Source organism: Asterias rubens, chromosome 5 (assembly GCF_902459465.1).
Source record: "Asterias rubens chromosome 5, eAstRub1.3, whole genome shotgun sequence".
NCBI classification, from domain to species: domain Eukaryota; kingdom Metazoa; phylum Echinodermata; class Asteroidea; order Forcipulatida; family Asteriidae; genus Asterias; species Asterias rubens.
The window spans coordinates 16,692,444-16,717,932 of NC_047066.1; the positions used below are offsets into that span (position 1 = coordinate 16,692,444).

At 40.7% G+C, this 25,489-nt stretch overlaps 1 protein-coding gene across 3 annotated transcripts in view; it reads left to right on the forward strand.

Annotated features, from left to right (window-relative positions):
* Positions 1 to 23,829, forward strand: part of LOC117289954 (protein-lysine methyltransferase METTL21D-like) — a 41,755-nt gene extending 17,926 nt beyond the window's left edge. For all 3 annotated transcript variants that reach the window (XM_033771161.1, XM_033771162.1, XM_033771163.1), the window contains exons 3-6: positions 2,780 to 2,890; positions 4,072 to 4,144; positions 17,613 to 17,732; positions 23,252 to 23,829. In XM_033771161.1, the coding sequence (XP_033627052.1) occupies positions 2,780 to 2,890; positions 4,072 to 4,144; positions 17,613 to 17,732; positions 23,252 to 23,353 (406 nt within the window). In that variant the 3' untranslated portion in view covers positions 23,354 to 23,829. The remainder of the gene's footprint in view (positions 1 to 2,779; positions 2,891 to 4,071; positions 4,145 to 17,612; positions 17,733 to 23,251) is intronic.
* The last annotated feature ends 1,660 nt before the right edge of the window (positions 23,830 to 25,489 follow it).

Below are 25,489 nucleotides of genomic sequence, written 5' to 3' on the forward strand. Positions count from 1 at the left end.
CTGGGTCTCTAAACCCACAGCATCCTGTCAACTTGCAAAGTTACATCAATGTTTCAAGCAGGTGCTTAGGTTTGTGCGGAGAGAGAAACTTTTGTAATCATACACACAGTTTTGTTAACAATAGTCTCCTGGAGTTTTGGGGGGCAATGCTTTAATGATAAGGATTTTGCCAGAATGCCAATCAGTATTTAGTTATTACACAAGATTATGTGCGAGTTACACATACATCAGGCATGATGTTTGTTTACTTTAGTCTGTTTTGCACTCATAAAAGCAGTTATTAATAATGTTTGAAAGTCTATTAGAACCTACAACTTGTGTACATAAAAGTCAGATCTTGTACTCAAAAAACGGTCCCAATTTGTCTCCAAGGACCAATTTAAAGGCAGAATATTGAACTGAAATACATGTTGGACAGACCATCAAATTTTTTTGGCCATCACGTCGTCAACTGTTGCCAAGGGCTAACTACATTTGACAACTTATCATGGTCAGTTCACTAGGCGCTTCACTTTGACTAAATGATAGCATGCGGACTTGCCCTCTGCTAAACAAGATGTTTGCAACCATGTCAGTGTGTATATGTACCAATAATACTTGCCCTCTGCTAAACAAGATGTTGGCAACCATGTCAGTGTGTATATGTACCAATAATACTTGCCCTCTGCTAAACAAGATGTTGGCAACCATGTCAGTGTGTATATGTACCAATAATACTTGCCCTCTGCTAAACAGATGTTTGCAACCATGTCAGTGTGTATATGTACCAATAATACTTGCCCTCTGCTAAACAAGATGTTGGCAACCATGTCAGTGTGTATATGTACCAATAATACTTGCCCTCTGCTAAACAAGATGTTTGCAACCATGTCAGTGTGTATATGTACCAATAATACTTGCCCTCTGCTAAAGAAGATGTTGGCAACCATGTCAGTGTGTATATGTACCAATAATACTTGCCCTCTGCTAAAGAAGATGTTTGCAACCATGTCAGTGTGTATATGTACCAATAATACTTGCCCTCTGCTAAAGAAGATGTTGGCAACCATGTCAGTGTGTATATGTACCAATAATACTTGCCCTCTGCTAAACAAGATGTTTGCAACCATGTCAGTGTGTATATGTACCAATAATACTTGCCCTCTGCTAAAGAAGATGTTGGCAACCATGTCAGTGTGTATATGTACCAATAATACTTGCCCTCTGCTAAAGAAGATGTTGGCAACCATGTCAGTGTGTATATGTACCAATAATACTTGCCCTCTGCTAAAGAAGATGTTGGCAACCATGTCAGTGTGTATATGTACCAATAATACTTGCCCTCTGCTAAAGAAGATGTTGGCAACCATGTCAGTGTGTATATGTACCAATAATACCTGCCCTCTGCTAAAGAAGATGTTGGCAACCATGTCAGTGTGTATATGTACCAATAATACTTGCCCTCTGCTAAAGAAGATGTTGGCAACCATGTCAGTGTGTATATGTACCAATTATACTTGCCCTCTGCTAAAGAAGATGTTGGCAACCATGTCAGTGTGTATATGTACCAATTATACTTGCCCTCTGCTAAAGAAGATGTTGGCAACCATGTCAGTGTGTATATGTACCAATAATACTTGCCCTCTGCTAAAGAAGATGTTGGCAACCATGTCAGTGTGTATATGTACCAATAATACTTGCCCTCTGCTAAAGAAGATGTTGGCAACCATGTCAGTGTGTATATGTACCAATAATACTTGCCCTCTGCTAAAGAAGATGTTGGCAACCATGTCAGTGTGTATATGTACCAATAATACTTGCCCTCTGCTAAAGAAGATGTTGGCAACCATGTCAGTGTGTATATGTACCAATTATACTTGCCCTCTGCTAAAGAAGATGTTGGCAACCATGTCAGTGTGTATATGTACCAATTATACACTTGCCCTCTGCTAAAGAAGATGTTGGCAACCATGTCAGTGTGTATATGTACCAATAATACTTGCCCTCTGCTAAAGAAGATGTTGGCAACCATGTCAGTGTGTATATGTACCAATAATACTTGCCCTCTGCTAAAGAAGATGTTGGCAACCATGTCAGTGTGTATATGTACCAATAATACTTGCCCTCTGCTAAAGAAGATGTTGGCAACCATGTCAGTGTGTATATGTACCAATAATACTTGCCCTCTGCTAAAGAAGATGTTGGCAACCATGTCAGTGTGTATATGTACCAATTATACTTGCCCTCTGCTAAAGAAGATGTTGGCAACCATGTCAGTGTGTATATGTACCAATAATACTTGCCCTCTGCTAAAGAAGATGTTGGCAACCATGTCAGTGTGTATATGTACCAATAATACTTGCCCTCTGCTAAACAAGATGTTGGCAACCATGTCAGTGTGTATATGTACCAATTATACTTGCCCTCTGCTAAACAAGATGTTTGCAACCATGTCAGCGTGTATATGTACCAATAATACTTGCCCTCTGCTAAAGAAGATGTTGGCAACCATGTCAGTGTGTATATGTACCAATAATACTTGCCCTCTGCTAAAGAAGATGTTGGCAACCATGTCAGTGTGTATATGTACCAATTATACTTGCCCTCTGCTAAAGAAGATGTTGGCAACCATGTAAGTGTGTATATGTACCAATTATACTTGCCCTCTGCTAAAGAAGATGTTGGCAACCATGTCAGTGTGTATATGTACCAATTATACTTGCCCTCTGCTAAAGAAGATGTTTGCAACCATGTCAGTGTGTATATGTACCAATAATACTTGCCTCTTGTTTATATTCAGAGCTAACGTGACCATCACAGATCTTGAGGAATTTGTGCCTTTGATGCAGTTGAACGTAAATACCAACGAAGCCCTCGTCAAAGGTTCCCTGATGGCAAAAACACTCAAATGGTTAGTTGGCATTTTGCAAGAAATTTATTGAAATGTACTCTGAATATTTCATGTGACCGTATACATTCTTGGGTCTTTCTACCAGGCAAGATACTGCACTAGTCATACGGGGAAGTTTAGATTGTGTGTCATAATTTCCACAATAATCAAAGAGTTAGGCTATAAAGTAACAATTGAACACACTTTTAGATTGCCCCCTTTCATCATATCAAAAGTTGATAAAATTAGACAGTGCAATCTCTGTAAAAAAATTATGTTTTCTTCCATTTAGCTGTGAAAAAATTGTGCCTGCAGGAAGTGGTTGCTCTTTTGTTAACATGTGATGTCACAGGTCACATCGTCTATAGACTTTAGTATTTTTGGGAAGAATGGGAAAAGGTTGTGTCTCTGCAGAGCTGTTGGAAATGCAGTACAGTTACAGCACTGAAGCAATGCAGTAAACAAGTGTCAATCAGAGGTTAACCAGAGGTAGTTCAAATTAATCATATTCAATACTTCAATAGCAAAAGAAATGTTTCCTTATTCAATTTTGGGCACTTTTTAAAAGATAATAATTGATTCATTCATTATGCGCAAGATTCATACAAAATATGCACAGATGCGCATTACAATAGTAAAAAAGTACAGGATGTTAACAATTATTTTAAAAAAATTTAAAATGGAATATTTACACAGCAAAATACAAGAACAATAGTAAAAAACTATCAACAGAAATTAAACATCAGCCAGGAAACGGCTGTATCAAAAACTAACAAAAAGCCTGCCGAAATAACTGGTTCTTGAGCAACATTTTGAAGGTACCTGTATTATTGGTGATCCTGATGGCACGTGGGAGAGCATGCCAAAGTTTAGGGCCAACACACTTAAAAGTGCCATCTCCGAGATGCCAAGATACCATGCATTTTTTAGCTGTCATAAGTATATTTTATTATGTTTGTAATTCATTCCTGACTTCACATGATGAATGAATTTAGAACAAGTATGACAATGTAAACAAATTTTTACTTAATTGTAAGATCTCTCTAGTATTGTTATATTTTCAAAATTATATCTTGAATTCTTATCTGGTATGCTTCTGAAAAACATTATTTAGCATTAATTTGCATTCCTAATCCTTAACTTGAACAAAACAACTATTGATTTATTTATTTGTTAATCCAATTTCCTGTGCTGATTTTTAGGGGTGGTTCAGTGCAGGAGTTCTTACCTCACCCTGACTTCATTCTACTGTCGGATTGTGTCTACTATTTACAGGTAATTGTAATCTCTTTCATGCACATTATATTTGTTTCAAAATCCTGCAGCAAATTGACTTTTTGAACAAAATGCAGTTTTCTGGCTAGACATTAAATTAAAGGTGTTCCTTTATAAAAATCATTCATTCTTTTATTTAAGTGGGCGTCAACTGTCTTCTTATGATCAATTTTAAAAGTGCCCAATCAACAAACCGTAAGACAACAAGGAGATAAAAAAACAGAGTTTTGTGTTTGGTTTTTCATGCGGGACATCGTTTTGAATATTTAGTTAGTCCAAAGGGCTTCTGAAATTCAGTCTATTTGGGCCTTTTCTTTTCATGTCCACACACTAGATGTTGTGTTTCAGCCAGAACTGAACACAGCTCCTAGCAATATCATTGTTCTCTGCAAGGTCCTCAATTCTGTGATTCACGCTCCAGTAGGGAGCATGTTAGGAGGTGATTCATAGTTTGTGGCTCTGTCGCACATTTACAGGTCACGTCTTTAGGGTCTACAATCCCGGCCAAATCTTGTTGGGCTCCCATGCCCCCTTTCAATGTTGGTTCCAATTGCCGATTGTGTTCTGAGTAACAGCCAACATTGAGCGGGAGGCGGGAGGCGGGGGACAAATGTTTTGAATGTGAATGGGAAGTGCACAGGGAATTGTTGTACACAACGTTAGGAAATGGGTGGCCCAAGCATTTTGGCCGGGATTGTCTGAGGGTATTTTTTTGATTTTTAATATGCAAATAATGCTTGAAAAAGATTATGAATGTCCAAAAACAGTGAATGTTCATTTAGCGGTGAGTAGGGCGTGAAAACCAAAATGGCATTTAAAAGTGATTATTTTATGGGTATGGTGCCAGTGCATTGTGTTATTAGTAACTTGAATACCCTCTGTTTGGCACTAAGCAACTCGTACCAGAGTGCATTGTGTTACATGTATTTTATTGCCCTCTCTTTGCGCTAAGCAAAATATTTTACAACTGCTTTTCTCACACTGCATATTCATGCTCGCTAAAATGGACTCCTTGACATGACTTTGCTTTACTCGCTTTTGTATTGTCCTAATTGATATGACAACTTTTAAAGAGTATCGGAATAAAGAGAACGGACTAGAGATCAAATGTAAACTCTCTGCTTCACCTTCACTGTATATATTCCGTGTATACCATTCACATGTGCTTTTACCCATGATGCACCTGAGGGGTGCGGGCGTACAAATCATATTGCACGTAGGCCATTACATCCCTCCTTAAGTTGGATTTAAAAAAACATGTTAATCAAAAGGCGCTTAACAATTAACAACAAACGATTTGCGCAAACAAATAAGGTTGAAAGTTGAATTAAAGTTCCAGTTCTTCCTGTTAATCAAAAGGCGCTTAACATTTAACAACAAACGATTTGCGCAAACAAGTAAGGTTGAAAGTTGAATTAAAGTTCCAGTTCTTCCTGTTATTTTGTGATTGTCAAGGTGTATACAGTTAACTGTAGATTAGTTTATTTGACCACATAGTCCTCAAGATATTTGGGGGTTTTGCGAATGCGAGTCGGTCGATTGTGCGATTGCTGAGTAGTAGTTTGTGCTGGTACGGTAGGTGGCACTGAAGGCGGTGTTTCTGCTGTGATGTCGGGGGTGTTAGGTGGAGTGTAATCCTTCTCCTCTTCAATTTCAATGTAATCGTGTCGGTAGCTGTTGTTGGAGTCTGAGGGAATGCCCTTAAAACGTGAGGAATTCCGAGTGATGTTGTGGCCATTTGCAGAGGCGGTGATCATGCTGCCTTTCCTTGCGGTGACACTGTATGGCTGGGGGTCAAATGGTGTGGAGAGTTTGGATGATTTAGTGTCATGTTTCACAAGGACAGTGTCACCGACTGCGATGTCGTTTTGTCGGGTATTCAAACGAATGTCGGCGTAGCGTTTCTGCGTGGATTTTGCCTGCTCGTCGTTCACGCGAGCTTGATGATCTAATGTAGATGGATTGTTTAGGTCGATCTGTGGGAGTCGTGTGCGTGGCTCGCGTCCGAACATTAGTTGGTATGGCGTGAACCCAGTGGATGGGTGTGGTGTGGCTCGATACTGCCGAAGGTACTTGTAAAGCTCCTGCCTCCAAGATTTGTGTTCAAGATGAGCAGTACGAACAAGTTTCATCAGCGGTTTGTTGAATGCCTCAGCCTGTGCGTTGGCCCGCGGCCAGTGAGGTGTGATGCGGCGATGTTTGAAACCGCTGTGTTCTGCGAATTTCGCGAAAGCGTGCGAGTTGAATGGGCTGCCATTGTCGGTTTTGATTACTTTGCAGCAGCCGAATGTTGACAGTACTTTGTCCAAAACAGGGATAACTGTGTTTGCAGATACGGACTTCACAATTTCAACGTTTGGGTATCTAGAGTTCTCGTCCATGATGACCATAAGGTATTCCCCTGTTGGTAGCGGTCCACAGAAATCCATGCTCAGATTTTGCCATGCTCCTGGCGGCAAATCTGACATGCGAAGTGGCTCGAAGGGCCCTGGCTTACTGTAGGCGGATTGACATGCAAGGCATTTGTGTATTGTTTGTTCGCCTCTCTCATTTATTCCTGGGAACCAGACCTTTGACCGTATCATGGCTTTCGTTCGTGCCATGCCTTGGTGACCTTCGTGTGCGATAGAGACTGCCATGTCACGTAGTGATTGCGGAATCACAATCTTGTCGTTGCGTAGCAGGATGTTATTTACGGTGCATGTAAGTTCATTCTTGCTGTTGTGGTATTGACGGAGTTCGTTTCTGTTGATAACGGGGTCAGTGATTTTTTCGATCTCGAACCAGCGGCTTGTTCCTACGAGGTCAATGGCTTTCATCAGGGTTGGGTCATGTAAGGTCGCTTCCTGGATGTCAGTAATGTTCATTGCGCGAGGGACTGATGTAGCCATAACAAAATTGACGTATTGTTCTGCAATGTTCTGTTCATGGGAGGTGTTTTTCGTTGAGTTGGGGGCCGGGTGACGCGATAGGTAATCGGCTGGATTTGAGTGTCCCGGACTGTATTTGATTGTGAGTTTGTGGGGTTGTAGTCTGAGACCCCATCGTTCGATGCATAGTGGTGGGTGCGTTTTCTGCCATATATTCACAAGAGGTTTGTGGTCAGTGGTGACAATAAAGTGTGGTGTCCCGCGGATGTACATGTCGTAGTGTTCACACGCCCATACAATAGCAAGGGCTTCGCGTTCTGTTTGACTGTATCGGGATTCGACGGGAGTCAAAGCACGGCTCGCGTAAGCTACAACGCGTCCGTCCTGTGTCAGTATGGCCCCTAGGCCAACGGGGCTGGCATCCACTGCGATTTCAATGTCTTTGCGTATGTCGAAGTATGCGATGCTCGCGTCTTCAGTTAGGGCGTTTTGGAGCGTATCGAAGGCGTCCTGTTGCTCTTGGGACCAAGCCCACGGAATATTGCTCTTTGTGAGTCGTCTCAATGGCTCTCTGATTGTGGCATAGTTGCGGATGAAACGCGAGCTGTAATTTGTCATTCCAAGGAAGCTGCGTAATTCTTGTACATTCTGTGGTGGTGGCGAGTCGCGTATGGTGTCCACTTTCTCTGGGTCTGGTGATACGCCATTTGGGCTGAACACAAGGCCGAAGAATTTTATGGTGTGCGTGTTGAATTCACATTTGTCCCAATTCATGGTGAGTCCATGGTCATGGAGGCGTGTTAGCGTTGCCTCTAGTGCTGCGTCGTGGTCACGTTGTGCGTTAGGACCTGATCCAAAACAGATGATGTCGTCACTGATGTTTCGAGCTCCCTCAATGCCAGAGATGACGTTGCGAATTGCCTCTTGGAAGATCTCGCTTGCCGACGAGATTCCGAAGTTCATGCGTTTATAGCGATAGAGCCCCATGTGTGTGTGGAACGTAGTAATGTATCGCGAACTTGGTTCGAGTTCGAGTTGGTGGTAGCCTGAGCGAAGATCAAGCTTACTGAAAACCGATGCACCATTGAGATCATGGATCAGTTCGTTTACTGTTGGCGTGCTGTGGCGTTCCCGCTTTGTTTGGCTCACGCATGTCTACACATAAGCGTATCGAACCATCTTTCTTGGGGGGCGTCACAATTGGGGATACCCATGGAGTTGGCTCACCGAGCACATGCTCAATGATGTCTTGTTGTTCCAGACGTTTGAGTTCCGTTTCCAGTTGTTTTCTGAGGTGGAAGGGCGTACGGCGATTGGTGATTGCCTTAGGTTTAACTGTTTTGTCCACGTGAAGTTTAATTTGAGTGTCTTTTAGCTTGCCAATGTCAGTGAAAAGTCCAGGGTATTTTTCCCGGCACTTGTCCTTGTATGTTGCGGTATGTACGACGTGAATGAGTTGGAGCTTGGTTGCCGTCTCGTAGCCAAGCAGAGAACCATGATTGCCTTGCGCGATCAAGAATCGGTGAGTCTGTATCAAGGATGCTGTTTCCACTGTAAGGACGCATTCACATAGTATGTGTATTGGGGTATCCTCACCATAAGCATGTACCTTTGCCTGTCTGTGGCGTTTGATGGGTGGGCTGCCCACGTTTGCGTATGTGCGCTGGTCGAGAATGTTCACAGTAGAGCCCGTGTCAAGCAAGAGTCGGATTTCGTGGTTGTTCACTTTGACAGGGGCAGTGGGTAGTGACAGTGTGTACAATGTATGTTTGTCGTGCACTCCATAGCTGTATTCGTCTGCACTGGAGTCCGACTGTTGAGCGCTAGTGTTTTGTGCCAGGTCTTCATGTTCTTGTATGTTATGAATGGCCCTGTCTTTTTTGCGTTTGATGCAGGCCCGCTGGAAGTGATTTGGTTTGCCACAATAGTTACAAGTTTGCCCCTGTGCTGGGCATGTCCCACTATGGGGGTAGCTACCACCACAATAAATACAGAGCTTACCTGGTTGTTGCGTAGCTTTTGGGTTGTGCTGTGTCGAGCGTGTAGGTCCACTGGCATTGTTAGCGGTTCTGGCTTGCGGTCGTTTTCCGTTGTTGTTGTTGGTGTATTTTGGCTTCATTGTATGGACGGTCTCGCGCTCCATAGCAGTGGCCTGTGTGTCAGCCATCTCAAGTGTGCGCCCGATGTCAATGATTTGTGTGAGAGTCTTATCCGGTTCCCGAAGAGCTCTACGGCGTAGTCGGTTGGAGGTGCAGTGCTGTATAATTTGTGTAAGGATTTCATATCGGTAGATGTGAACTCACATGTCTTGGATAGTGTTCGCAATTCCGTCCAGTGTTTGTCCCTCCTTTTGCTTGCAGGATCTGAATGTGTAAATCTCCATTTGCGTGTTCTTCTTTGGCTGAAAATATTTGTCGAATATTGTCTTAGTGTCGTCGTACGTGTTTCCTGTGTCATCCGTGTCTGTCTGCTTCTCTGCCTCGTAGATTTCATGTACTTGTTCGCCGGCGTAGTGGAGTAAGAGTGCTCGCTTCCTTTCCCCGTTCGTAATGTCCATGGCAGCAAATAAATTCTTGAGGCGTTTAACCCACTTTTCCCAACGGACTGGCACATTTGTTTTGTCTGACTCATATTCAAAAGATGGGAACGGTGGGAGGTAGTTTGCCATAATGATATGGGCAAGAGAAAATGCTGTTGTCTTTCGATAGCAAAGTTCGCTTGAAATTGAATCCGTCCGTGTGCACGTTGACACTTACATGTAGGCCCCCTACACTTTACAGTTATCGTTCAACAGTTCGCTATTGAAGTGTAGTCCAAAACGGCCTGAAATTTCACCAAATTGTAGTCGGAAAATCCAGTGTGGTGGGTCTGTATGGTAAACGTACGTATTGAAGATTGTACTCCTCGTCGCCAGTGTATTGTCCTAATTGATATGACAACTTTTAAAGAGTATCGGAATAAAGAGAACGGACTGGAGATCAAATGTAAACTCTCTGCTTCACCTTCACTGTATATATTCCGTGTATACCATTCACATGTGCTTTTACCCATGGTGCGGGTGTACAAATCATATTGCACGTAGGCCATTACAGCTTTTACAAATGAAACATAGCTATATTCATGGGTTAAACCTAAATTAATTATTTAACTGTTGTTCGGTATTAAGTCCATAAAATAATATAAATGAAGACATGTTTAACTCTCAAAGTAGCCCATCCAAAACTTCATTGCCTTTCACTCTGAGGCGACAATGACGATTCCTGGCACGACCGCCTTGCGCCTGCGCACAATAATAATGTACCTGACCAACTTTTTTGGTTGCGTTCATGTCTGATGGTTTACCACACGGTTCACTATAGCATTTTGACTGCTAACTTACCGTAAAATGATTTTTCTTCAACACGAAAAGGCCATTACAGTCCACAAACAACACATTACCTGTTGATATTCTTTTCAACCACCTCATTCATTTTTTAGACAGAAACTCAAACGGTTAACCCTTGATACCAAAATATAAAAGAAATTTAATTAATTTCCTTATTTACTTTACTACGGTGAACTGCAATCGTTACCTTTAGTCTACTTTTAGTCCCTCTCTCTCTCTAAATGCCAGCAGGAGGCATTACATGGTGGCAGATTGCAGTCGAGTGCACGAGCTACCAAAGAGCAACTGCCCTGCCTATGGAGAAACTGTGGGAAAGACAACCACTGGCAATCAGTATGCAGATCAGGGAAACCCCCAACAGGCAAACCTCGCCACAAATCTCCGCACAGACGAGTGCATTACCTTGACGAGGATGAAATTGTTGATGAATACCTCACCATTGGCACCATAGAAGTCAGCAGTATTGGCTCATCCGATGACACGAGAGATGAAGTATATGCAAAGTTACGTATAAACCAGAAAGGCAGAAAACCAATCATGCTCCGGTGCAAAGATAGACACTGGTGCACAGAGCAGTCTCCTGCCAGCCCATATGTTCCGCATTATTTTTCCAGAGAAATTGGACAGTAATGGAAACCCAGACCCCAGCAATCTGGAAACTAGCAAGATGGCACTCACTGCATACGGCGGATCCAAAATCAAGCAACTGGGCACAGTGAAAATTCCCTGCATGTACAACGATACACAAAGCACAACTGCGTTTTCTACGTCACTGATGCAGCGGGCTCAGCAATCCTTGGCCTAAAGACATGCCAAGCCCTGAACTTATCACACTTCACTGTGCAGTGGAAACAACAACTGTGGTGGAGAATGAGCAGAAAAATCATCCTGTCCAACATCAACCAGAAAAGCTCACGAAAGACACATGTAGCGGTCAACGCGTCCACTTCGCTGACCTATTGGTGACGACATCGGAATCACCAACACCACATCGCTCTCCAAAATGCATCCACAGAAATACACCACTGCTCGAGTGGCCGAATATCGGGAGTAAATCTGACCTCCTCGAAATGTATCCCGATTGTTTCGATGGCACTGTTGGCTGTTTTGAGAACTTCAAATACCACATCACACTCGATCCGGAAGTCAGACCCGTTATACACCCACCACGTAGGGTCCCCTTGGAGATCAGAGATAAACTCAAGGGAGAGTTAGGTGAGATGGAATCCAAGGCGATTATCATGAAAGTTTTCAAGCCAACAGACTGGGTTAACTCACTGGTGATACGTGAGAAAGCCACAGCCGACTGCGCCTATGTCTAGATTCCAAGGACCTCAACTGGGCCATCAAAAGAGATCACTACCCTGTGCCTACTCTCGAAGAAATCACACCAAAGTTATCCGGTGCCAAAATGTTTAGCAAGTTTGATGCCAGAAATGGCTATTGGAATGTCGAATTAGATGAACAATCTACGTACCTCACCACATTCAACACCCCTTTTGGCCGATACCGATTCTTGAGAATGCCCTTTGGTCTCAGGATGAGTCAGGATGTCTTTCAACAAAAGATAGACGAAACCTATCGTGGCTGTGAAGGCACTGTGGGCATCGCTGACGATATACAAGTATTCGGCAAAAGCGCACGAGGCCATGACATACACCTTCATGAAGCTATGGAACACACCAGACGTGCAGGGATCAAGTTGTATGCCGAAAAATGCATCATCAAAACGACTGAATGTAGTTTTTTTGGACTGATATACTCGCCCGATGGAGTGAGGCCCAACCCAGATAAAGTAAAGGCAGTTGAAATGATGCAGCCCCCAGGTAATAGGAAACAACTGCAAACCTTTCTAGGGCTGGTAAACTACATGGGCCCATTCATCCCTCAATTAGCTGAACACTCCACATCACTGCGGACACTCCTTCGTGAAGATGTTGAATACATCTGGTCTCCATCACACACAAAAGTGTCCAACTCCATCAAAGCTCTGATAGCATTAGACACCACTCTCACTTACTACGACCAGAAGCAGCCTGTAACACTGCAAGTTGACGCATCAACCAGAGAACTTGGAGCAACACTGGTCCGAAAAGGTCGTCTGATAGCATTTGCATCAAAAGCTCTTACACCAGCAGAGACACGATATGCAAACATAGAGCGAGAATTACTAGCAGTCCTATACCGATGTGAGAAGTTTCATACTTAGCTGTACGGCAGACGATTCCTTGTAGAAAGCGACCACCGCCCACTCCAGCATATTCCACAAGAAAAACTTAATGCAGGCCCACCACGACTACAGCGCATACTTCTGCATCTACAGGCTTACGATATAGAGATACGCTACAAGCCTCGTAAAGAGATGATCATTGCGGATGCACTCTGTAGAAAAGCACGAGATACCAGAGATGAAAGTCCGTATACACCATGTTGTGAGCGTGACACCAACAAAGTTGGAGCTGATAAGGCAAGAAACAGCCACAGACAATGACCCTCTAGCTGCTGAAACAACAAGTCACAGACGGCTGGCCTGACAGCATCAAGAAAATCCAATGCTCAATCAGACCATACTGGTCAGTCCGAGATGACGTAGCCATAGAAGACGGCACAGTCCTGGTTGGCAGTAGAATCTTGATTCCAAATTCTCTGCGACAGAACAATCTACAACAGATCACCAGGTCACCACAGCGGTCACCAGGGCATCGACAAGTGCAAGCTGCCTGCAAAATCTTGTGTCTACTGGCCAGGTATATACAAATACATTGACAATATGGTGACAAATTGCCATGTATGCCAGAAATACCAGCGTTCTCAACAGCGTGAACCAATGATCAGTATGGAAGTCCCACCACATCCATGGCACACCTTGGGAGCAGACCTCTTTCACCATGACAAGGTCTGGTTGTCACCACTATCCCCAATATTATATAAAAGAACTAATGAGTGATGACCCCGAGTAATAAACTAAATAAAACACACAAAGAAATGACTACATGAGACCATGTTAAATTTAGATAATATATTTACAACAAAAATTATTTACAATCATGTACAACATTGGGTAAATCGGTGTAATCATTAGTTAAACCCACAGTCAATTGAATCACTTATTATCGATTGGCCAAAGCAATCTTCTATCAATTAATGAATAAAAATCACAGATACTTGTACTTCAAAGTTACGGTAGCTCGTCTCTATAGTCTTTAGTCTCCCTGTACGTTCACGTACGATGAATGGCGATTGGCACGCAGTCTAGTATGACATCATACAGATGACGTTAAGTTTAGTCTCCACTTCAGGAGTTCACAGCGGCCCTCGTCTTTCAGTTCATCTCAAATAGGGAGTCTCATGGGCGGGAGATCGAAGCCCCAAATAATGGCCATCTAAACAGTAAATAAATAACCGAAATCCTTGCAAGCTTTTTGGATATATCTCAACATAAATAATACAGAGAATGAATGCCATTTGAATGAATTCTCAAAACAGTAACCGCCAATTCACAAATAATCTCCGTAAGATAATCTCTGTAAATTCTGAAGAACTTCTGAATTTCCTTTTGCCCACAGCAACTTCATAATTCAATCTAACGATGTCTGCCCATTCAAAAATGTCCATGCCAATATGCAACTTTAGCAGAGTATCAATAGTACACAGAATTCTTTACACATCAGAAAAATACAATATTCAAACAAAACTTACGGTTATTGTGCGGGCGAACTAACTTGAGGCGTCTTCAGGCTGAGTGTTGCGGTGTCGACCGGGGTTAGGAAGAATCGTTACTATGGCTCTGTTTTGCCTATAGTTTTTGGATCACAGATCAAACAAGACAGAATTCTTGTTGACTGTCTACCTGTTGCTTCAGGAAGCTTCACGCAGTTGGTACAGTCTCTAAACACTCACCATCAAAACATGCTCTCAGATCGCCGATCAAAATCGTTCTGATCAAAACTAACATTCAATTTCACTAGCAAACTCACTCACTACTAAACTCCCAAAATCAACAAAAGAACAAACACCAACAAACGACAGACTAAACAACAACAATAACAGAACTAAACGGGGACAATAACCACGGCCGATGTATTACGTAATGTACTGTGACAACGAAAAAAGTGTCCTATGTTACACTATAAAAAAGCACTGGAAACATACAGGAGGGTGCGGTTTGTAGCAGCGGGAAAATTAAACGCGCGCGATTGGCTTAAGGCTATACGTCATGCGGGAAGGCTAAACCAATGTGTTGCAGGGGTGGCTAAAGAACAGTAAAAATAATTAAACGCAGCGCGATCCTGACACTGGTACCTGATCATCGCGAATTATTACTCAAAATTTCTGTTCATCCGCAAACTTGAAAACCTCACCGCAAGCACCATCACAAAGTTTCACGTGTGCTCTTTGCTGAACAAGGCATCCCAGAGATTATCGTATGTGACAATGGCACGCAGTTCACCTCTTCCCAATTCCGAGCCCTAGCACAGCAGTACGGATTTCGGATCCAAACTTCTTCACCCTACTACCCCAGAGGTCATGGATTCATTGAAAGACATATCCAAACAATGAAGAGAATCCTCACCAAATGCTGAGAGTCAGGGGACGATCCCAACTTAGCCCTCCTTACTCTCCGTGCTACACCACTCAAGTCAAACCTTGCATCCCCTGCTGAGCTACTGAACAGAAGAAAGTACAAGACGACACTACCCACCAGATCGTGACGATGTGCGAGATATACTGCAGGCAGACCAGTGTTCGCAAATGCAATACTACAACAGACGCTCTACCAGTACCTCTATCCAAGAACTCCTCAACGACCAACCCATCTATACCAAAATCCGATTAACAAAACCTGAAGCCAAGGTAGAGTTATGAGCAAATCAACTACTCCTCGATCCTACAATGTGGAAACAGAAAGTGGAAGTCCGCTCAGACGAAACAGGATTCATCTGCGACCAGCTCCTCTGAGTTCTACCAAACCAACCCCTGTTCGCAATGCTCCTTCACACCCCAAGAGCAGACCGCTTTCTAACCGCCCCTCAGGAACACCGACTTGATTTGTAACAACATACCATCATGTTACTAAACAAAACAAATACACACACAAACAGACACACAGTCATACAATACAGAACAGTTTAATTTGTAAGTTTAATCAACCTGGACTCTTATAAACAGAACAATGTTTCTCCGGAGGACTGAACTTTATAAGGAATAACTGGACTAATGAACATTTGATGTAAGTGATTTGAGATTAATCTTCATTTCCATTGTATTAATCTTTAAAGAAGAGGGGATGTCACATTCACATATGCATACATACAGGACTAGCGCCCTCTAGAGTCTAGCCCCTCACTCATGTACCTTTCCATCAAGATGGCAGCCAAGTGTTAACGTGATTAAAACTACCAAAGTTCATGATACAAGCTGAGTCCCTCTCTCTCACTAAATGCTAGCAGGAGGCATTACACTATTTTTTGTTTGGCTAATCAAACTCTACAAATTAACCTTATACATGTACTGTACTCAGATAACAACAAAATGTAAATAATACATGTAATTAATAGCCACATATGTGATTTATGCTATGGCGTGACACTGCAAAAGTGCTATTAATACCTGCAATAAAATGCAAAATAGTAACACTGTACAGAACAACAATTTGTAAAGTTGGCAAGGAGCTGGATATCGAACATAGGGCAAACCGGCTTAGACAGACCAACCAAACAACATGTACATATTTTAGATGATAACTTGCATCAGGGATAAAGAATATTAATTTTGTTTTTTACCCATACACGGATGTGTGTTAGCACTGTATACTCACTACTTTCCTGAGTCCTGTGAAAAAATATCACAGGCATGTTACTCGGGTGGGATTCGAACCCACGACCCTTGCAATTCTAGAGCAGTGTCTTACCAGCTAGACTACCGAGGTTGCCCGGTAGCCAGAGGCAGTTCGAATTCCATGTTTTGGCAGCGGGTACTGCAGCGATATCGGGGATATACATGTACATGCAATCAATGGACAACCATCCATGCAACACCAGAGGCCACACCAAGGACTACCACGCCCTTATTGGCCACACCAAGGACTTGTTAAAACATGTTACGCACCTTGCCTATCAATGAAGTATTATTTAAAAGTCCTACCCAAAATGCTTTTCCCCAAGTTGGACAATGTGGAAACGCTAGGCACCCTAAATCCAACTTAACCATTAATTAAACACGATAAAAAGAGAGAAGTATATCCCAGTCCTAGTAACCCATCAGAAATTCCCCAAGTCAGAGAACGAGGGGAACAGGTAAGATAGCCTTACCGAAACACAGATGCCACTATTGTAAGAAATAAATACATAATCTTGGCCCTTACTACTATAGAAATTACGTGATACAATTTAACCTACAAAGGAAATTCTAAGACCTTTAATATTTTACTGGTTTCTTGCAAAAAGAATTCCCTTTTCTAAGGTGAAATTTTAGGGGAGGTGGTGGGCAAAAAGGTATGACTCCACAAAGTGTGATAAAGTGATGCTTAGCAAGAGAAACTCCAAAATGTAACAAACGTTTTGGAGGGCGTTTCACTATGCCATTGCTAATTGGTTGCTGCTCGATCCTGTGGATCCCCCCAAAAAGAATTGCCTTGTTTGGCCAAAACATGCAAATAAGCCAAACCAACCAATCCAGCACGGCAACCACCGATCTAAGCATGTAATGCACAGACAAAGGAGAAATGTGATATGGTATGCTGAGTATAAAGCATTTGAGCCTTTAATTGATAAAATGAAATATCATTGAAGAGCTTTTAAAGGCAGTGGACACTATTGGTAGTTGTCAAAGACTATTCTTCATAGTTAGTATATCTCGACATAAGCATAAAATAACAAACCTGTAAAAATTGAGCTCAATGGGTCATCGAACTTACGAGATAATAATGAAAGAAAAAAAACCCTTGTCACACAAAGTTGTGTGCGTTTAGATGGTTGATTTCGAGACCTCAAGTTCTATATCTGAGGTCTTGAAATCAAATTCGTGGAAAATTACTTCTTTCTCGAAAACTATGTCACTTCAGATGGAGCCGTTTCTCACAATGTTTTATACCATCAACCTCTCCCCATTACTCGTCACCAAAAAAGGTTTTATGCTAATAATTATTTTGAGTAATTACCAATAGTGTCCACTGCCTTTAACATTGACATGTTTGTTATGCTGTCTTTTGTAGGCTGTCGGTGATTTAGTTGTTACTCTAGATGAACTCAGTGGGCACGATACAGAGATCTTGTGCAGCTATGAGGAGAGAACAATTGGACAAAACTTACAATCACTTGACAAATTCTTAACAGTAAGTTGACCAAGTGTTTACATTTCAGTAGTTACACAAGTTGAAAAGGGACTTCCAATATTTGGTATATGTTTTCATGCATAAAGTAATGGTTGGCAAAAAGAGCATATACTGCACAAACTTTCTGAGGCTAATCGCTAAAAGCATTGACTTTATACATTTTAACATCCTGAATGTACAGACAACCTTATTTTGGGTTTTTTGCATGGAGCCACTAGTGAGAGCTGTTTTCAAAATCGTTATGTCACTGCAAAAATGTTGATCTCTAAAAAATAGTAGGCCAGCCAAAGTATGAAGTTACACTTTGGACGGCTTAGTTTGTTAATGGCTGGCATCCATGCTAGATGTATGGATCATGGGCTCGGGAAGACGATAAGGGTGGATGTGCCCAGCTTGATTTTGAATTTTAAGGTCATTTTGGGGTCAAAAGGTCAAAAAGGGTCAAAATTCAATATTTTCAAAATTTGTGTCAAATTTAATCACATTCGATAGATCTATCCATAAAATATATTTTTAACTTTATGTTGATATGTAATTAACGTATAAACTTTGACCTTGTACACAAATGTATAGCAAAACCAAGTGTAAAAGTGTGATTATCTTGAAAAGGGTACATTTGGAGTACACCAATTGTTTTTGCACTCCCAATCCTCATTGGTGCATATATTGGTTTCAAACAACTTTTTTTGAAAGGTAAATATACCCAGGCAGTTTTTGAGAAAAAAAATATTTCAAATATATGGGGTCTTTATTGACTCATTTTAAGGTCAAAATTTCAAACAAGGCAAAAATGTTGCATTTTTGAAATTTTCACAAAATTTTACCCAAAGTGATAGATCTATCCATAAAATGTATTTTTAAATTAATGTTGATATGATAAACGTATGTAATTAACGGATAAACTTTGACCTTGTACACAAACGTATAGCAAAGCAAAACGTAAAAGTGTGATTATCTTGAAAAGTGTACATTTTGAGTATACCCGCATTTTTTGCACTCCCCATGTCAATGGTGCATATTATGTTTGAAACAACTTGAAAGGTAAATGTACCCAGGCATTTCTTTTTGAAGAAAAAAAATTCAAATACCACCTTCATGTAAGGTAATCTTGAGGTCAAAAAGTGCCCAAAATGTCAAAATTTAATTTTTTAAATTTTTTTCGCCAAATTTTACCCCAGGCGGCAGATCTATTATAAAACTTATTTTTATCATCATAATGACATTCCAAGTCTGTGAAATTAAGAGTTAATATGTTGTTTTGTACACAAACTTGTAGGAAAATTAAATCTAAAGGTGGGATTTTCTCCTAAAGTGCATATCCTGAGCATACCAAATGTTTGTTTGCACAGATCCCAGCACTGCATAATAACAGTTTTAACGAACCTTTTTTGGAAAGGTAAATATACCACGGTAGTTTTTAGCTTTAAAAAATTCATATTACACCATCCGCATTGGTAAATTGAAACAAGAAATGCGTATGCTGATTCATGCAATTAGTTTGATATACATGTAGTAGTTGTATAGTTTGACGTGCTCAAAAACTGCATGTCTGATATCAAAGTTATTTTTGCGCCCAATCTTCCCAAGTACATGTACGCAGTTAAATACTCAACTTTTATAAGTGAAGTTGAACATTCTTTTTTTGCAGTAAAATGTTGTTTTATCCTAGTTAGGCCTATACATTGTAGCTACGATGGGGGTATGGGGTATTGTGCAGTGATACATTGTATACTTTCTTATCTGGAGTGCCATTATTCAAAGCTAACTCCAGAGCTACATATAACCAGGCACACCAAAACCACTACAGCTTGACATACTTTTATGCCAAGTTTCTTTGATGAAAGAATTCTCACTACTCTTCAGGCACTAGCAGACCGCAATGACACTCTCATCACTTTGATCAATCACTTTGTGGACATAACACAGGTCAGAAACATACCACCATCACAGTTGCCCGGCCACTATACACATCAGGAAGAAATTAACTTAAACGGGCAAGTCCAAAGTTTGAGATTTAAATTTTTTTCAAGGGAGGACTACGTCTGCTTCAACTTTCTGAAGGATTGCCAACACATGGAAAGTACTGGGCTTGGTTAGGCCTACTTGTGGACAGAGGCGGGTGTTAATGAAGCCAATAATTTATGACTGAGCCCATGCTTCAAGGCAAAGCCTACTTCCTGCGAGGCTCTGTGGCACATAAACGGTCTGTGCTTGAATCTTGGTTGGTTAAAACTGTTTAATCAAGAATATGTGGAAGTTGAAAACTTGCCCAAAGCGTGGTTAAGCAGTTCAAATAGAGGGGCGGCAATCACACAGCAGAACTCTCCAAAGCTTTCAGATTTTCTAAGGAGTGACAATGGTCATGAGCTCATAAACAAATTCAACTAGCACTCTAGAAATCCAAACTCCCAACCGTGGTCTCATTACATTGAGATGGTGGAGATTGAGATCCACAGTACTCGGAAAGACAGATACTTGATCACCAATCTGGGAGCTTTTTCCGCAATGCTGCCGTCCCCATCATCTATGACCATTAGGGATGTATTCATCTGGCAGATATGAAACTCCTCAAGAAGACAGAGATGTTGATGATGTTTAGAAGCTTTCATAACAAACAGTAAGATTTGTTGTGTTCCGACTAAACCCAACCTTGGCGAAGAAGATGACACAGACTCTGATATTGTTAGAGAGATACCACTGGTATCTTTGACAACCAAAGACATGCACCAGTTGATGTGGTAAGTGATCTTCAATCAACTCCAGATCATGGAACACAGTATATAATGACCATCTGGAAGCACCGTCTGCTTCAAGAAACTGTTGGTTTTAGTGACGCAAAAATATTGCACAAAAACTTTCTCTGATCTGTACAATATTAATGTTTCAACCAAACAAATTATGTACGGTACAAAAGCCTATCAAAACGATTGCTCAATGCTGCCACTGCTCAATGCTCAGTTGCTCAATTCTGCCACTGGAACCTACAACGTGGTCTTGATCGCTAGATCAGAGAGGGCTCCACCAAGGCAGTGACACAGTCAAAGAGAATGGGAAGAAAAAGCCAATTTGAAAGTTCATCGATAGACCGGGGTTCCACTCCTACACGTCAGGTATGGGCTATTGAACAAAGCTAATCTCAAGTTCTTGTCAGACGTTTTCGTAGAGAAGGGCAAGGGTCTACTGGAAAGATGAGGAATAGAACAGGCGGGGGTTCTTTTATGTTGCGAAGCCAAGGTCCTTTTAGGAGAGATGACGTTTTGAGGACACCTTAGCAGGCTGACACCTTAGCAGGCTGACACCCGGTTGATGCTCTATGCAGAGAGGCAGTCAATGAAGGATAAGAGTGATTTGCAGGTGGAGAAATGTCATTTCTGGTGAACTTAGTGTGTTCAAAAGCGTCAGAAACTTGGAAAGAAATGCACATTAATTACCCGGTACGTTCAGTGAGAGACTTGCCAACCTGTAAGGCAGCTAAAAAGCAAAATAAGTTAATATGTGTCAAGGGAATCAACCGTAATGGAGAACTTGCTCTCATTTAGCAGTTTGGTAACACTTGTGCACCTTGGTATAAAATCATCAACCTTGTCAGGCTCCAACTCTTTTTTAAATAAGGCGAAGAAGCGTCTGGAGATGTTATTGCCAACAAGAGATGCACTGAAACTTCACACAGCATAAACTAGGAATACATGGACGTCTCATCTCTCACACTGACACAGACACAGAGCTTAAAAGAAAGAGTGAGGTTACGTGGAAGACTACTCCTATCTCAGATGCTTGATTTGAGCTAGTTTTATAAGGGTGCAAATCAAAGGGCACCAAGTCAAACTATAAAACTATGTCAAACTGTTCTGCGTGAATAGCATACAAGTACCTTTTTGTTTCATTTTACCACATAGGAAAGTTTGATATGATTTTTCAATTTCAAACAATTACATGGTATATGCATTGCTGGGATAGGAAGTGCAAAACACTGTATTATGCTCAAGATACGCACTTTTTGAGAAAATTGCAATTTAAGATTTAATTTTCCTTTACATTTGTGTACAAGACAAAAGATTAACTCATAATTTCACAGACTTTGCATGTAAATTTGATGTTGAAACTATATTTTATGGATAGATCTGCCGCCTAGGGTAAAATTTTGCGAAAAAAATAAAAAAAAAATTAAATTTTGACATTTTTGGCACTTTTTGACCTCAATATGACCTTACATGAAGGTGGTATATGAATTTTGTTCTTCTTTTGAAAACAGCCTGGGTACATTTACCTTTAAAAATAAAGCTGTTTCAAACATATATTTTATATGCACAATTGAGATGGGGAGTGCAAAAATGCTGGTATACTAAAAATGTACACTTTTCAAGATAATCACACTTTTACGTTTTGCTTTGCTATACGTTTGTGTACAAGGTCACAGTTAATCCGTTAATTACATACGTTTTTCATATGAACATTAACTTAAAAATACAGTTTATGGATAGATCTATCACTTGGGGTCAAATTTTGTAAAAATTTCAAAAATGCAAATTTGTTGCCTTATTTGAAATTTTGACCTTAAAATGAGTTGTTAAGAACCCACATGACGGTGGTATTTGAATTATTTTTTTCTCCTCAAAAACTGCCTGGGTATATTTACCTTTCAAAAAAAGTTGTTTGAAACCAATATATGCACCAAAGAGGATGGGAGTGCAAAAACAATGGGTGTACTCCAAATGTACCCTTTTCAAGATAATCACACTTTTACACTTGGTTTTGCTATACATTTGTGTACAAGGTCAAAGTTTATACGTTAATTACATACGTTTGTAGTATCAACATAAAGTTGAAAATACATTTTATGGATAAATCTATCAAATGTGATTAAATTTGACACAAATTTTGAAAATATTGATTTTTGACCTTTTTTGACCTTTTTACCCCAAAATGACCTTAACATTCAAAATCAAGCTGGGCATCCACCCTAATCGTCTTCCCGAGCCCATGATCCATACATCTAGCATGGATGCCAGCCATTAACAAACTATGCCGTGTTTTTTTTTTTAGAGCACTTTTTAAAGTTTGGCTGGTCTATAAAAAGCATTTATGGGAGAATTATTCTGAAAATATACACACAAAACCTCAGGCACACAGATCCGTTTTTTGCAGAGCCTTTTTATGCAAGAACAAGTATTTAAAACATACATACATAAATTAAAGTTTTTGGACTGACACAAAAACCTCAATGATCATTTAGTTATTATGCATTTCAGAACCAATTATGAAGCCAATACCAGTATGGATCCTCAAATTTTCTAGGGAAAGCCCCCCCCCCCCAACACACACACTCAGAACAGAACTGGAAGGTTGCCATGACTACAGGTCTATCACAAGCATTATGAATTTAGGTCTGTAGCGGCAAAGAAAAAGCTTACTGTTACGTGTTGGCAACAGTTTCTAAATTACAAATAGATAAAGATAGTTCAAAAGAAGAAACAAAGCATTCATTCCTTTTATTCTTTTCATTTGTGATTTTTCAACAGCTTGTGAACGAAATATTTGTAGTTGATGAGATACCATTAAACCAGCAAGACCCTGTATATCGTAGCGAGGACATACACATTCTGTCAATGAAGAAAAGGTGACCTAGTCTGCCTTCCTGACATTGGAGAGGACTTGTGATATTTTGAGGTAAAAAGGGTAGTCCAATGGAACTTGTATGTATTGTTCAACACAGGAATTGAAAACTCTTCTTGATATTGAAAGGGCAACCCAACCATAGAAAAAAAGTGTAATCTGGAACCAAGCAGATGAAGATATTCATGTGAATCTTGCAAAGTGATACATGTATATTGTAATTGACAGGTTGCCATGTTCAACAGATATATGTGCCAGCATTGCCTTATGGAATAAGTTATTGTATTTAAATATCTTATCAATATCATATACCTTATATAAAAAAATTGTTGCTTGAAGCACTATTTCAATAATGAAGAAGGCAATTCCTAAGTGGAGCATTTCAAGAGACTTTTTTGCCCCAATTTAAAACAACGTAAACAGCTACCTGAGCGGAATGTTTTCAACAGAAATGGTATTTTTACTTGTTTATAATGCACTTGTTCACCATTTTAACGTAATTTTGATATGTGTACACTTCTGAACTTTTCATAATTATCGAGTAAAAAATCAGGCCCCTACCTAAAGGTTTCTTGAAAAACTAAAAACACTTCTGCCGTTGAGAGCGGGCGTCAAAGGACAATGCCGCTGACGTCATTTGTGGGAGTTTGCTTTGTTATACATCCATGCTGCAACAAAGCGGCTTTATCTACTTATGACGTTTTGAGAGTGATTACGTAACGGGGCTTTTCGCAAATCTCGCAGAAAAGCTCTGGACAAGGGCATACAAAATGATTGTTTTTTTTTCACAATTGAAACCTATTTATAATCATATGACTCGATTTCCTTATTCATCGAAAACATTTTAAGTGGAATTCAGCAAAGTTCACGACTTGACAATTTCGTTCAAGCAGGTCTTTAATATATGCAAATGACAAGCAAATGGCCGTACGCCATTGGACAAGATGAGGATGGTACACACTTTGTTTAGACATTATAAAATGTACCTGCACATGTAGTTAGACCCTCTTCTAGAGAAGTATTTTCTGCTCATAAAGGTAGGGTCGTCATTTCGTAATGACCCCAAATCAATGAAAATATTTGAACTCTGAGAAATGATTTTTCATGGTGTCCGTTTGTGAATGCGGTGGCCTAAGATGCAGTTGGTGCCTGCTGTAACCTTGCTAAACAAAGATAGATTCAATGTTCGTGTGAAAACACACAATTTTCTCAGTATAAGAATTATCCTACCTTCAAGGCAGACCAAGGTATGCTTTTTGAAAGAAACTTGTTTTTGCCTGCTGTCTCCAGTTGGCAGCATGGTTATGTTTCTCATTGGGACTGTTCACCATCACTGTGGACAGAGACAATTAGCTCCATGCATTTTGGGAAGCTAGTGTGTATTTGATTCTCCACTGAAAATGTATCAAGTACTTAATGTCAAATGTCACAATAAGTTGCACAAGTGTAGACGACAACAGCTATCAAAGAAATAGAGGAATAAAGCACTGGGAAAAGTAATATTTATGTTTCGTCTATGATTTATTCATTTTTAAAAGATAGTTATCATATAACAAGTACACATTGCTACCAGCGACCTAGAAATTCATTAAAAAAAGAAATAGAGTATTTTTCTTTATAAAGCAACAGTTTGCATAGTCAGAGACCCAAGTACTTGGTATTCAGCTGCCAGACTCAGAGACCCAAGTACTTGGTACTCAGCTGTCAGACTAAGTACTCGGTACTCGAGTGTCAGACTCAGTACTCAGAGACCGAAGTACTTGGTACTCGGCTGTCAGACTCAGTACTCAGAGACCCAAGTACTTGGTACTCGAGTGTCAGACTCAGTACTCAGAGACCCAAGTGCTCGGTACTCAGCTGTCAGACTCAGTACTCAGAGACCTAAGTACTTGGTACTCGAGTGTCGGACTCAGTACTCAGAGACCCAAGTACTTGGTACTCGACTGTCAGACTCAGTGCTCAGAGACCCAAGTACTTGGGTCTCGACTGTCAGACTCAGTACTCAAAACTCTACTGTCAGACTCAGTACTCAGAGACCCAAGTACTTGGTACTCGACTGTCAGACTCATTGCTCAGAGACCCAGGTACTTGGTACTCGACTGTCAGACTCAGTACTCAGAGACTACTTGGCTGTCAGAATCAGT